General features: G+C 31.8%; 1 protein-coding gene across 1 annotated transcript; it reads left to right on the forward strand.

Annotated features, from left to right (window-relative positions):
* The first annotated feature begins 316 nt into the window (after positions 1–316).
* LOC131957293 (BRCA1-associated protein) lies at positions 317–14,340 on the forward strand. Its single transcript, XM_059322016.1, has 18 exons — positions 317–706; positions 2,089–2,129; positions 2,601–2,684; positions 3,242–3,598; positions 3,997–4,118; positions 4,690–4,892; positions 5,214–5,324; positions 6,092–6,170; positions 6,525–6,638; positions 7,218–7,283; positions 7,627–7,709; positions 7,862–7,937; positions 8,610–8,677; positions 9,218–9,398; positions 9,835–9,924; positions 10,199–10,312; positions 11,035–11,181; positions 11,306–14,340. Exons 3-18 carry the CDS (start codon positions 2,606–2,608, stop codon positions 11,480–11,482), a joined length of 2,067 nt encoding a protein of 688 aa, XP_059177999.1. The 5' UTR covers positions 317–706; positions 2,089–2,129; positions 2,601–2,605; the 3' UTR covers positions 11,483–14,340.
* Positions 14,341–15,850: the final 1,510 nt, after the last annotated feature.

Raw genomic sequence — 15,850 nt, forward strand, 5'->3', positions numbered from 1 at the left:
CCCCCCCCCTTACGAGTCTGACGTCATTTATGGACGACCCCTTATAACATAATGTCATTTTGGGGGTTAATCAATGACTCATGAGGGGGCATTTCTCCCAAAGACCCACATGCTTACTCGTCTACCCTCCCATTCGTTGTTTTTTGAGTATCATTATAAAAAAATCCCTATATTATTGATGAGTTTATTAAAATTATTCAATATTAGGCCCTATTTATTTTTAATTATGTTTTAAAAAATAATTTTAAGCGATATAAACTTTTCAGCAAAATTTTCTAGAAAATATAAATGATAAATCAATCCGGAAGCTGCAGTACAAAGTGTACATAAATTTCATCTGTAAACAGTTCTTAGTTGTGTATAAAAAAAAAAAGTAAAAAAAAAAAAAAGTGATGAATAAATATTATAAATAGATTCTAGATCTAGATTCTAGAATGCTTGCAGTTAAAATGAAAGTAGCTAACTAAACCAGAAAATAGAAAATACGATTGATAAGATTATTAGGTTAGTTTACAACAGTCCAATTTAAAAAAAAAATTGATTTTGCCTTCTTTTGCTGGGACAGTTTCTTGAAATCTTCAGTGAAATTCAGTCAGTTGTTAAAAAGCACTGCATTACCTAAAGTCTTCACTGAAACGGTGTAACCTAAGTGTAAAGTTATAAATGTTATTCACCTGTGGACGGCAAATCAAAATTAATGCTTCATGTAAGATTTTATTCTGTTTTAATTAGGGTTATGAGTAGCTGGGCTCATTTGTTTTTTATTATTAGGGCCAAAATTAATAGGCCGTGCTATTTTAAACAATTTATCTGAAAATTCCCATTTCAGACTAAACAATCCATCCATAGGGCAGATGAAGTAGAGTTTGAATTTTTTTTTACGTCAACACTTTGCCCAGCTGCCTTTACTTTCCCTAACGTGAGTCAGAGCTGGGTGGACTTAGTGATGTCCTACAGTCACAAGTCCAGACTGAGATCCAAACTTGTGGTTTTAGGGCCAGCAGTCAAGTATGTGACCATGCTGTCCCATGTAATTTAGCTGGCCTATTCTAGATTCTAGGCTGTTTGGTACACAACATCGGGGGACATTAGTAGATCTAGAAGCACATTACTAAAAAGGGGACAGATTTATTTTCATTAAGTTTGATGGTACAGTGTCATCAGACAGAAAAGCCCTGAGTTCAAACCCCCTGGCTCATAGTTTGGGAAATAAAGCAACCTATCTACTAGGAGAGAAAACTCCAAAATTAAACAACTGCTGTCTTGTAGTTTGTTCAACATTTCAATTAAGAATGAAGAAGAAGTTCTTGGCAGCTAATACACTAAAATAAAAGTTAAAACCTAAGCTACAACTAATGGTTTCATGGCAGGCCTAATCTGTAAATTTTAGTAACCAAAATAGGTTGTGCATATTTTAGGTTCATCAATCAAGTATTGTTTGATCGTATTTTGACCTAATTATTTTGTTTATTTGTTGGCGAATGACACTTTCTAAAAATTCTTAGTTTTAAATCAAAGAAATTCTAACCCAAATGTAAATTTTTAGAATGGTTTCCATAATCAGCAGCCGATACTTTATGCATACCATCACTTAAAAAATAAAAATTAAGTTGGTTTAGTAAATTTGTTTGCACAAGATATTTTTTTCTTGAAATAAAACACTTGTAAAGCAAGATTGACTTGTAATTTTTGTAATTTAATGCTTGAAATTTGATCTAAAAGAAACAAGATTATGATCACATCAAATCCACCTAATTCTTAAATAATTGAATCAACAATAAATTTGAAGCGCTTCATAAACTCATTATTTTTAACACTTTTAACCTGCTTGTACTTAGAGGAAAATGCTCATCCAAAGTGATGTGGATATAATATACAAGTGAACCCTGAGGCTTTTAATTAACCTATGTGTGTAATTCTAAAATTAGCTAGAGTTAATTTACCAAAAAAAAAAAAGTAAAGTATTTTTTTTAACCTTACGTTCCATGGGGCATATGAAGTAGATATATGATATTTTTTGCATATTGATTATATTAATTTAATGTTTTATATAGTAATAACCTGTATTGTATTTTTTCCCTATTTCAGAACTTTATTCATTCAGTGCAGTCTGTAATTCATTAAATGAGGTACACTTTTTTTGTTTCAAACTTGAGTAACTAAGTAAACATTTATTTTCTGACTTATCAAATAAGTTATTTGTATAATTTCGACCATTACAAATAATACAGGAGCATTTCTACTAAACCAGTTACTCTTACCTGTCTTACTAGATACTCCTATTACTGACCAGCTGATCATAAACACTACCCTAAACCTAACCCAACCATAATTTTTCAACAAATTTAATATCATTTTCAACCAAGTTTCATCTGTAATAGTGAACTAGTACCCTTAACCTTAATTAACTTTAAATCTGATTTAAACGTAATCCTAAAATTATTGTGCAAAATGTAAATTTATCAACTGACAATAACTGGAATCAAATGCTGTTTTCTGGCTAACCTTCCATAATTTTGTTACTCTGTATTTAAAAGAAATCTTCACCCACCATCATCTTTTTGTTTTAATTTTAAAGTACGACTATTTATTGTACACAGGTCAAATGTTGATTTCACTGCTGACTCTAAGGCTTGAGCTTCCAAGCGATGCCCCAGATTTAAAGTTTTTCAAAACTTATTCAGGTATTTAGGTCTTCTAAGCTTAGAAAATTTCATGTGTATTTTTTTTTGTTTTAAATTCTTTTAAGAGAATATTTATATAAGTTTGAACGCAATCATGGTCTGTATCTAATCCAAGTTTTTTTTGCGCATTGTACTGTTGTAATCCTCCCTCTGCTCTTAACGGTGATGCAGGCAGAAAAAAATACACTTTTTTAGATACTGTATTCCAGGGCCATTGAACATAAAATTAATTGTTATATAAAATTCTTAATTTAATTAAAACTTAAAATTAGACATCAAAATCTAATTATTTAAAAAAATTTCAATACATCTTACTGACTTACAAAGATAACATTAATTTAAGTATGTTTTATTACTTTTGAAAATGTAGCTAAAGCAAGAGGCCAGAACCAGTTTACCAAACTAGAAACCAAAACATAATGTGCATCATTTTAAATTCTTCATTTAATTAAAACTTAAAATTTGACATCAAAATCTAATTGTGTTTATTAAATTTCAATACTGGCTTACAAAGATAACACTATTTTAACTGTATTTTATTACTTTTGAAAATTTAGCTAAAGCTAGAGGCCAGAACCAGTTCACCAAGCTAGAAACCAAAACTTATGCATCGGTTGCCAGGGGCTTATCAACAGCTGTAGATCACCAGCCACCACACAAGACCATCCAAGCAGAAACCAGTAAAAGGGACAAAACCCACCCCCACCTCACTCTGTCAGAAAGGCGCGAGAGACATTCTAGTTCCAGTGACAGCCCATTCCAGATTTCTTCACTGGAATCAGAGTTATCTTCAGAAAGTTCCGCTCTCACTGTTGGCTGCTCGGATGTGACAGAGAAAACACCTGCGGATAATTTAACTTGCAGAGGGAGGCGTGTGTTTAGAGAGATTCACATAGAGCTCATAGAAGAGAAAGGTATTGAAAAAACTTAATTGAGATTAACCATCTAATACCTAGTGGCTCTTTTCTTTTAAACTTGTATATCAAATAACATAGTAAATTGATTTAAGAGAGAATTAATAATATTGACTAAACCCCTAGCACACAGATAATATAAAGTGCTTTTATTTGAGCTTTTAAATTAAGTAACAAAGAAGTGATTGAAAAGAAATGTATTGAAAAATGGTGCTTAATACTCTAGAGTAAGATTTGTTTCATAGATTCAAATATAAAAAAAGAGCATTTAACTCATTCATTCAGTTCCAGTTAGAATCTTCATTTTTTTACTGTTTAAAGAAATTATATTGAAACTTAAATGAGATGTCTTTCAATTTGCAATGGTTTTATTCAACTTTTTTTTTTTTTTAAATAAGAACTTGAAGCCTTGATCATGTCGGAAGATTCAGATGTGTCTTTAGTCAATATACTTGAGCAGGAGCCATCAACTAGTCGAGGAGAAAAGAGGCATAGTGCTAGTGGAGATGATGATGTAGAGGTATGTGGCACAAGGGTTGTTTTGTTTCTATTGTCACTTAGTAATTATATATATGGTAGATGTACAAATATTATTCTAATTTTTGGTCATTGGATCTGAATTTTTTATGTGGTAACTGTATAAGGACATATGTTCACTAAATTAGTACTAAGCAAAGTTCCTCATAGACCTAGGGATCCATTAGGCAGATGAAGTAGAGTTCATGTGTTTCTTGATCTCTGTGTTTACTTTCCCCAAAGTAACTCAGGTATCCATCAGAACTGGGTGGACTCAGGGACGTCCAGCAGTCCCAAGTCCAAACTGAGATCCTAACTTGAGACCTTCAGTCTAGCAGCCAAAAGCTCCTCTATTTGATTATGCCATCCCAATAATTATTAGTACTTGTAACACTTTTTGATTAGGCAATAAATTAATAAATTTAAAAAAAATTATTCATTGCAATTATAATAAGACTTTTTTTGTTGTTTTTTAATGTATTAAAATGTAGAATGGCATGAACAATTCTTTTTATTGTAAAATTTTTAAAGTCTTATTATTCACAGCATATTTATTTTTAATTTTTTTTCTGGAGGATGGAGAAGAAAAGTTTCAAGTTGCTCATCGTGAGAGAAAGACCAAGTCTGAGTCAGAGGACAGGTCATCGGGCTCGCATATCACAGGTCACCGTCCCAAAAGCCACAGTCCCACCAACAAAATGCTGGGCACTGTGCGCTTCTACAGCGGCAACCCTTCAGTGGAGTTGACCAATGGGATACTTCACATATACAAGGACAGGTGTGTCTTTGTTTTGTTGTTGTAAAAGTGGGTGTGTCTTTGAAAGAGCTAAGACTTGATTTAAGATAGATTTAATTTTCTGTTTAGGGACCTTTTGTTTCAGAGTAGTTTGAGTCGCATGTGTTAATTAAATGCGGTGTATTTTTTAAAATGAAAATGTTTGAATATGTTAGAGGTAAATTTTATATATATATATATATATATAAATATATATATATATATATATATACATATATATATATGTGTGTTTGTGTGTGTATGTATATATATATATATTTATACATAAAATTTACACTAGCTGCATCTTTAAACCTTCCACAGCCAAATGACAACTTTAGACAAGGATGTCACCCGTAGTGAAATGCTGTGCATGATGGGAGTGCCAGCTTCATACACCATTCATGATCTGATCAAGTTTATTGCCCCAATGGGGTGAGTTTTGTTTGACCTCAGGCTGCCTGCCTTGTCTCACATGTATACATCAGGAAAAATTCAACCAGCATTCTGACCTACTTGATGATTAATTACTGTATTAAACTATGTATCCTTAGAATCAAAACACACTACATAACATCCATTTTCGCTGTGTTCCATATGTTTAATTCCCGCGCTGGAGTTTTTTTAATCAAGTCGAAGAAGTAGATGCATTAAACTTCATCTGCTCTTTGAGGGGTCGGCGTGGTTGAGTCGGTAAAAGCTCATGGTTGCTAAACCGAAAAGTCTCGTGTTCGAACCCTCAGGCAGATGAGGCTCGTTAGCTGGGGACAGCCACTCTTTTAGGAGAGACAACTCCAAAATCAAACAACTGCTGCTTTGTAGTTTGTTCTTGGTTGGACAAAGGCTATGGAAGCAAATCCAAAAAGAAAAGCAGGCTGAAATCGGAGTCAATGGCCTCAATGGCGCATAACCAGTTGACACGTAATCCTTAATTGTGATGGAAGCATGGTCGAGTCGGCAAAAGCTCATGGTTGATAAATTCGAAAAAAGTCTCGAGTTAAAAACCCTCTGGCAGATAAGGCTCGATCCCTTCCAACACTAAAAATTAAGAACGAAGAAGAAGAAGATCTGCTCTTTGGACCAATCTTTGCTAATAGATGTGAAGAAAGCACACTTTAAACATGCAATCCCCAACCCATACACAGTATTGATAAACATGAAACAAGCACACTTTAAACATTTTATATTCTCTGTTCCATCAGGGACTGTGTGAACTACATGCAGGTGCTGAGGGATGCCATCCCCAACCAGTACATGCTGTTGATAAAGTTCAAAGATCAGGTACTTTCTCCTTTCTCCCTATACTCAGTTATAAGCTAAACATTTACCAGAACATAACATTATTATTACAGACTGACAATACACATAAACCCTGAATACTATGTAATTACAACATGAGAAGACTAAGAATAAAGAGTTAAAATACAAGAATATCAAAAGGCTTAAAAAATAAGATCTTAATAATGCCAAAGCCAAAAGTAATTGAACTTAATACCAATATAAAAGCATGAATATTTAAAGTAAGAACACTCAATGCTAATATAACTTTAAAATACTGAAAATTGATCCTTCAGTGTTTTACCATAAGGGAGTTTTTATAATGTATCCAACCCATTTTTTTTTCTTTTTATAAAGACATCAGCAGATAACTTCTACACATACTTCAACAACCGGCCCTTCAACTCTATAGAGCCTGATATCTGTCATCTGGTGTATGTGGCAAAAATTGAAGTCGTCAATGAAACTGAGGTTAGTTGTGCTTTGTCTAAATAATCACTAATTAATTTTGTGGCCATCTACTTTATAAAATATGTGGGCTTTACAAGATTATTGTTTCTGTGACCTCGGCATATGAAGAGATAGTGTGGTCAGCACTATGCCCAGTCGCCTTTACTTTCCCTAACTTGAGTTGGGTGGACTCAGGGACGGTCTACTGACTTGAACCGGGATTCGAACTCGATACTTACGGTTAGCAGTCCAGCTCTCTACTGCTAGACCACTCCGTCCCTTGTAAAGAAACAAGTTAACTCTACTTCACTTGCCCCATAGACCGTTAGGTTTGAAAAGGGAACTTTACTTTACAAGATTATTAAAAAAAGAACTCACTTATGTTTAAGATTTTTCATAGATGCTAAGTTAGTGACTGAAACCTTGAGTAATTTATTTGAATATTATTGTAGTTATACTTAAATTCAGTTGTAAATATATCTTCCAATATTATTGTACTTTCATGTACAGCGGTGTTTTCATTTAATTAAAATCAGAGTTGAATTGTTTAATCTTCTGATCTATTTTAATAAAATAACCATTAATTGAATTATCATTTAGGGAGGAAGCTTACCTCTCTTGGATATGACAGAGTTACCCAACTGTCCAGTTTGTCTAGAAAGAATGGTAAGAAACTTTTTTTTAGTTGATATTTAGCTAAGGCTTGAATCTAGCAGCTAATATCTTTATTTTACAAGACAATAGAACCATAGACTTATTCAGGTTTCTGCAAATGAAGTTGATTTATAAAATATCCAATTAAATTTTTTTAAATCTCTAGGAAAGTAATTAATGTTTTGAATTCTTGATTTCATCAGAATAAACAAGATAATATATTTTAATTTAAAATCATTTTATTCCTCATACATATTTTTTAATGGAAAAAATATATGTTGTAAATGTAAACCTCCCACTGTGAATAAGCTGAAATAGTTCAATATTACATTTTTTTTAAAAATACCACAAACAGGAAGAATCTGTAGATGGAATCCTCACAGTATTATGTAATCATGCGTTCCACACACATTGTCTAGCACAGTGGGGAGATACTAGGTAAGTTGTTTTATTACCTGTTAAAACGACACTACTTGCAAAAGTATCTAAATGACCTTTTTTTTTAAGAATCAAAACAGTATTTGATTACCCCCCCCCCCCACACACATACACACTCACCTAATGACAGCATTATTTTTTATCTGTCCCAGCTGTCCTGTGTGTAGATACTGTCAAACCCCAGAGGCTGTAGCTGACCAGCGCTGCATGCAGTGTGGTTCTCATGAGGTATGTTAGTGGTTTCATTCTACTTGACCCCTTGGGTGATGAACGAGAAACAGCTTTTATTTGTAAATCCTTTTGTATAAATATCTTTAAGAAAATAGAAAGGAAGATGAAGTAGGAAATGTTTGTGTGGTAACCAAGTACATATAACTATGCTTTGACAAGATTCATGGCTCTCTGGATTATTATCAGTTGTAAAAGGTGCTTAGACTGATCTTCTATAGACTCATGCCCAAATTTCTGAATATTACCAGGACTCAAACCAGGGTCCATTGTAGCTTTAATCTTGCACTTTACCAGTGTACCAAACTGAGCAGTATATTCTGATTTTCTAGTTATTTTCTTAAATACATCATGTGATAGTAGTGTGGTTTATAATTGTGTCCTGAAAAAGTGCTTGATAACATTTAGTATTAAGAGCTTGTTTTTAAAAAATTGTAAACATAAGCATGCATTAAAATAATTATTCTCCTCATGACCAGGCTTTGCATATTCCTAGTGTAAAACTTGACTGTAAAAGTTGACTGTAAAAGTTGACTGTAAAAGTTAACTGTAAAACTTGACTGTAAAACTTGACTGTAAAACTTGACTGTAAAACTTGACTAAAACTTGACTGTAAAAGTTGATTGTAAAAGTTGATTGTAAAAGTTTACTGTAAATTTGTTCTTGTTTCAGAGCTTGTGGATCTGTCTCATATGTGGCAATGTGGGCTGTGGTCGATATGTGGATCAGCACGCCTACAAGTAAGTGCATTTGTCTTATTACATTGTGATAGCCTCCCACATATCAACACTTAATGTAAAGGAACATGGGTTAAAGTAAACTTGAGTCAGAGAAATGTAACTTTCTTTTATGTCGCAAGGCATTTAATTTGTAAGTATTCCTCAAGTTTTTAATTTTCTATCCTTAAAGAGTTGTATTTTATTACATCCACCATTCAATATCAATTCTTCAATCTCATTTAAATTTTTAAAAATTTTCCTTGGGATTTTTTTCAGGGGAGGATTAGCCTCACAAAATATATTTTAGCTCATATATTTTTTCTAATTAAAAAAAATTAGAATGTTCAGGAATGCAAAAAATTTTTTATAATGATCCAAATTTACAGATGAAAATGTAATAAATACCCCAGTGAATGAAAATTGGATAAACTCTTTGCTGTGTCGTCTGCACGAAAATTTAACTAATACTACAATTTGGTGCACATGAAAATCTAAGAAAGTGACAGTCTTTTTTGTTAATTAAACCAAAAATTAAATCTATTAATTTATAAATTTTACCAGGCATTTCCAAGACACAAACCACACGTACGCTATGCAGCTGGGAACCAACCGTGTTTGGGATTACGCTGGGGATAATTACGTGCATCGTCTTGCCCAGAACAAGTCTGATGGGAAGCTGGTTGAAGTTGATGAAGGTGGTAACGAGATCCAGGAGGAGAAACTAGACTCAATCACACTTGAGGTCAGGCATTGTTTTCATTTTCATTCTAAATAAATCATAATTATATGAACTTTATAAAGAAATAAGTCAACACTATTTAGATCCTACCAGCTATACTGTTATACTTTTAGTACACTTATTTCTTTACTGGTTTAATTTTCATACACTTATTTCTTTACTGTTATACTTTCTGTTCATTTATTTCTTTACTGTCATACTTTTAGTACAGTTATTTCTTTACCTACAATGCATCTATGTTATATCTTTACTGTACACCTTTCAGTACACCTACCTGTTATAACTTTACTGTTATACTTTCAGTACACATGTTATAACTTTACTGTTATACTTTCAGTACACATGTTATAACTTTACTGTTATACTTTCAGTACACATGTTTTAACTTTACTGTTATACTCTCAGTACACATGTTATAACTCTACTGTTATACTTTCAGTACACCTATCTGCTCACCACCCAGTTAGAGTCACAGAGACTGTATTTCATGGAGCAAATACAGGAGGCTGTAAAAGATGTGGAGACTAAGGTAAATACTGACTCAAGTCGCAGTTAAAATAACTACTTGATGGCCTGAATCTCTCAGCAAGGATGCAGTATTTTAAAGGGGGTGTGAGGCAAGAAAAAGAAAAGAAAGATAATTTTTCTGGCAAAAGGTCTTAATTGAATCTGTTATTTAATACTAAGGCCGTTTTAGTTTACAACCTAGTTAGAACACAATCTTTTAATAATGTTCACGAAATTTTTACCTAATCCAGCAAGAGAAATTTAAAAATACGGCAAATTGTCTGTTGTAATTTCAGCTGAAAGAGTCAACTGATCGGTTAGAGAAAGAGAGACTGGAGAGAGAGAAAACTGAATGTAAATTATCTGAAGTCAGCAAAGAGAAATTTAGCTTGGAGAAGAAAGTGGCACAGGTGCGTCATTATGTGTTCAATCTTTATCTTGTTTTTCATTCTTAATTGTATTGTAACATTTGATGGTGGGGGGGATCAAACAACATATCTAACATTGTTGTTTGATTAAATATTACTTGTCAAGTACTGCATGTTATGTGAACTTTGACCCATTGATTCACACTTCAGTCTCCATGTCGTTCTGGATGTTTTCATATCTACTCTTCATCCAAGAATGTTTGATAGGCAGTAGACTATTTTTATTTAAACCTTTTTAAATTTACCACACAAAAATCTTCTGTTTTTAAACTCTCCGGGTAGATTGTAGTGTGCTTGCCTTACTCTCAGATGGTCAAAGTAAAAGGTTTAAAAGTAAGGGTGAAAACTAAAGATTGAACTGGAGTTAATAAATAAAATATGGTAGTAGTAAAGAAGATTACATTAAAGAAGAAGAGTTTTAAAACCCAATTCTTATTACTTTCTGACTACATTGACCAACATGATGCTCTTGATGAACACTGTAATGACCCATGTGACCAGAACTTTGAATTTTTTTTATTGCAATGACTTTGGACGCAAAGTCAAAACAACTTTCATTTATAAATTGAACCCTAAATATATATAAAATATCTGTTCAGAAATAATTGAATCTCATTTTGTAATTTAATTTTTTTTTGTCTATTATATTTTGAATTTAAAAATATTGTTTAGTTTGATGATGTTAACTAAAAAAATTATTACAGTTAACAGCTCGTACGTCTAAAGTGGCATCTGATTTACAAGATGAACGTCAGATGAACAAAAGTCTCCTAGAGAATCAGCAGGTCTGGCAGGGGAAGATAACCATGCTGGAAGAACGGCTAAAGCAGATTTCTGACAAGAAAGATCAGGTATGATATTTAAAAATTTTATTATTTTATTTTCATTTTTGTGGTCATGTGATATCTTTAAACACTGCTAGCTAATTATGTTAAGCTTTTGCCAATATCTGAAGTACCACAATGCATCACACAGGAAATAGCAGAGTTGCAGGAACAGCTTAGGGATGTGATGTTTTTCTTGGACGCCCAGCAAAAGTTTGCCAACAGCCCAGGCATCACCCAAGACGAGCTCCAGGGAGCGCAGGTCATTGTGGGGGAGTCGGCTGCCACACCAGGGAACCGAGGGAAGAAAAGTAGAAAGAAAAGATAAACCTGTCCTGTGTATTTTAAAAAACGAACATTTTTCTTCCTATTTTTGAAAAAAAAAAGTTGTTTGCCATGAAGGGAAAAAGTAAAAACTGGAGTTCAGATACCCTGATTTTTAAAAATTTGACAAATGGTTGTGCAACACAGTTCTTGAGTTAATTATCCAGAAGGTTGGAGAATTGTTTCTCTCTTTGGTAAATTATATGCGTTGTAGTATAAAGTTAAGCAGTTTAGAATTGAACATAACATTTAAGCAAATTAATTTCAATGAATAAATATTGTGATTAATGATTGTAAGTCTTAAGTTTTTTATTTTTAATTAGGGGATTTATAAATTCAAATTTTTACACATTTGAATAATTTATTTGATTTATTTCCTTTTTTTATTATTTAAAGCAAATGAAACTGATTCAGATTTTTAAACATTCCTTCCATAATGTTCTTACATTACACATAATTAGAAATTTTATTAATAGAAGCATAAGTAAATTTACCTTTTTTCAGTGGCAGAGCTCTATTAGGGAAGTTAAAATTACAAATTAAATGCATTCCATGGTCTCAAATTGTTTTATTCTACTGTTTTCTTTTTCTGTTTCATCAATTTTAAATTTTGTCAGATCAAGCAAAATACTGTACAAATTTTAGATAAATATAAGAACATATATCCTATTTTGGCCATTGGTTTTTACCAAATAAAACCAAAACAGGAAAAAAGTCTTATTTAAATTTAAACGTTTTGAATACTTCCAATTATTTAACTGCTGCTTATTTCCCTTGAGCAGACCAAGTGTGACCAAGGCAGTTATGTAATAAGACTTTTAGTTAAATTCAGCATTTACTGTTTGTTTTTGGCTTTTCTCATTCTGTTCATACATTTTACCTACTATGATAAAACCTATTGCTTTGCACCTTGAGCTATTTTAAGCTTAAATTGAAGATTTGAATGGGTCTATGTTATAGATGTCTTAATTTTAGTAATATCAAATTCTTTTTTTTAGATTTTGTAGCATTTAAATCTTTTTTTTTTAATTTTTAAGCCAGTATAACTTAGTTTAAAAAATCTAGAAAGTAAATTTGAAATTTCTCATTCACTGATTTTGGACTGTTAATAGTAAAACTATCGTTACTCAGTGCCAATTAATCTGATTCCTAAAGTATTTTCAACATTGAAATCAGCATCAAAATTGCTTGAACACCCATTGAACAACTTATAATCGGCCGTGGATGCTAAACAACTCCTACCATTGCGGAGGGTCACATTTCAAAAATAGTTTGTGTCTTCACACATTTATGAGGTAATTTTGAATTAATAACTTTCTGGCCTCACGTTTTATAACTCAAGTGCAACATTTTTGACATACAAATGTATATGTACTATGATTTATATAAAAGTAAAATTCACATTTAATTGGAAATTAAAAATTTTGTTATAAAGATGCTAAATTGCTGTATGTGTGTACTTGTTACCTTGAAGTAATTACAGCTTTACCATATGAGGTACTAAGTCCAACTGCCGCAAATGATTTAACTAGTCATCACCATCTACTGCCACTGATGCTGGAGTATCGGCTACCAGTTACATCTCCCCTGAGTTCTCTGTCCTTGGCCACATTCTCTAGTTTTCTGCAAGGGGCCACCCTCTTGATGTGAGTTCTCTGTCTTTGGGCACAGTCTAAAGAGCTTTTTGACTCAGGCCAACCTAACAATAGTCTCCAGAGTTTGACATGGCCCACCTTGATTAGAGTTCTCTGTACTGAGCCACATTCTCCAGAATTCTGTAAAGGTGACTCTCCAGTGTTCTCTTACTTTGGCCACTCTCTCCAGTTATCTGCTTAGGGTCGCCCTTTCCATTAGGTTCTACTTGTGACCCATCTCAATAACATCTGCCTTATGTTCTAGTTGCAAGATGTTTTTGGGATGTGTCTATTACGCTTGACTCATGGGTTCCTAAAGATAAAATAAAATACACTATTTTATACTTTCAAAATATCATTTTAACTCTTCCATTTAGCAGTAATATTCATTATGGTACAACTGTTCTGTATTTATTGCCATAATTTTTATTTTATTTTAAAAAGTGGTCATATTTCTTTTGATTCTGTAGTAATATTTATATTGTGAAATTTAATTACAAGAACTTGGTGGTATTAGTTTAGTTAAATGTTTAATATTTTATATTTGTGAAAACAAAATGCAACTGGGTACTTACAAGATCGCTGCTATCTCTTGTACTGTGCAAACTTTCTGATTACATTTTTAAAAATTTTTCTTCCTATGTTCATAAACAATTTGCTTTTCCCTAAGGGAAATCCGTAAAGCGTTTTTTTTTTTTTGCATTTGAATGTGTTGTAACTAAATCCTGCAATTCATTATTAATATTAATGTGTAAGTATTATAATAATTGTGTTGTAAATAAGTGCATATTTGATTTGCTACGTTGTCTATATTATTTTAATATAAGTATTTAGGATTCTAAAAATGTGTCTTTTTTAAATTTACACTTTTAATTATTTCACTCAGAAAATTCAAAATTGTTTTGAATACATGGAATTCATTTTCATGCCTGTGATGTAAAAATAATTATTTTTTGTACCTTGGTACAACCTAATTATGTAATATTTAACAAACTGAGTCACCATGATAATTTAATATAAGATAAAAAAATTAGTCATATGTTTTTGAATGATTTGAAAATTAGCACCTTGTCTCTTATCCTAAAAATCTTATTAGTATATTGAGTTGAGCTGACAGGATCTTCCAAATATTATTTTTAATCAGCCCTCTGATGTAAAATTAAACTCAAACCGAGCTCTAAAAACTACACAATCCTGTTTTTAAACTAGTGGCTGATCGAGGAAAAACTATTTATTTGACTGTGATGTTAATATTGTTGTAAATACAAGTGATAAACTATGACATTTTGTAGATGCGCTTCTAAATATGTTATATTTAAGCTCACTTAAAATTTCAAACATAAATCTTTTTTTTTTAAATAATAGTTTGGAATGCTTTTTTTTATTAAATAGAGGTTTAAAAACTTTTTCAAATAGTTGCGTCATAAATGTAACCTAATCTGTCATTTACCATTTCCATCTTAACTCATTTACTATTTTTCTATCCTTTTTTTACATCTACCATTCATTAATTCCCTCCCCTTATTTCATGTCATTAAGTAATTCCCTCCCTTTACCATACATTGTTTATTTATAGTCAGGTCTGCCCCATCAGCTTGTGGTAGTCATTTGTCTTTTAGCTAAGTGAGCTTAAATATTTTTTCATACAGCTTTCTCTGTGTACATCCAATAATAATTTCAAACAGTTCAAGAAAATTGGCTTTACACAAATAAATGAGATTAAAAAAATAAGATTAATTATATAGTTGGAATTATTTTGGCAGTCAGAACATTGTATTGAATAAAGTAAAAAAAAACGATGAATATCAATTGACAAGATTTTTTAATTGTTTTTTTGTTGTTGTTGTTGGTTGAATATGAGTTCAGAAAATAATTAAAAATTATATTCATTTATATTTTATTATAATTTAGAAGAATAACTTATATTATTGATATGTTGATGAACCAGGAGTACTCTCTAATTATTTAAAAACATATTTCTCTATGATAATTTTTTTATTTTTAAATGCCTATCTGGCAAGTCTGATATTTTACTAAGTAGATACGTTTTTAAAAATTATAAAAAATGTTGCCAAATGTTAAATAGTCTGTGCAATTTCTGGGTGTTGATCTTTGAGAAGTATTTTGATTTAAAATGCAAGACTGAGGATGAAAAACCCCAGGTGTTACTGCTGTCCTCACTTACAGACTCTAAATCTACTATTAACTTTGCACCTGTCTTTGATTACACCCCATCCATGTATCTTTACTACCTAGTGTCATAAACACCAGAAGCCCAGCTACACACAAGGTTGAACTCCTGATTTAACTTTTCATCAATACACACTATCACTGTTGCACATGATCTTTACTATCTCTTCCTACTTGATTTTAATAGGAACATGTAAAGCAACATTTCCCAGTTCAATAATAGTAACTCTAAAACAAATTATATTTTCCAGCTGACTGATCTTCCCTTGTTTAATTTACTTGCTGTATTGTTTCATGTCTCTCAAACTGTTGCAATCCACATTTTTAAACATTTAGGACCTTTGAAAAATAAAATTCCTAATTATTTAATATTGCTTATTCTTATCTAGGACAAAAATTCTAGCTTTTAACTAAAATGCTTAATAATTAAGCCTAATTCATTTTAAAACATTAAATCTAATAATGCAAACTATAATCTCGATGTAGATATTTAGAAACAGTTTTATTTTAATTTAAGGGAAAAAGTGTCATAAGTTTGAAAATAATAA

The sequence above is a fragment of the Physella acuta genome, unplaced genomic scaffold (assembly GCF_028476545.2).
Source record: "Physella acuta isolate Inbredline_101_S28 unplaced genomic scaffold, ASM2847654v3 ptg001231l, whole genome shotgun sequence".
Taxonomy (NCBI): Eukaryota; Metazoa; Mollusca; class Gastropoda; family Physidae; genus Physella; species Physella acuta.

Excerpts from the sequence above, each read along its gene's own strand:
- LOC131957293 (XM_059322016.1), top strand. The coding sequence starts at position 2,606 with ATGTTGATTTCACTGCTGACTCTAAGGCTTGAGCTTCCAAGCGATGCC. Across the intron at positions 9,399-9,834 it reads TAGACTCAATCACACTTGAG|TACACCTATCTGCTCACCAC; the intron begins GTCAGGCATTGT and ends TTATACTTTCAG. Across the intron at positions 9,925-10,198 it reads TAAAAGATGTGGAGACTAAG|CTGAAAGAGTCAACTGATCG; the intron begins GTAAATACTGAC and ends TTGTAATTTCAG.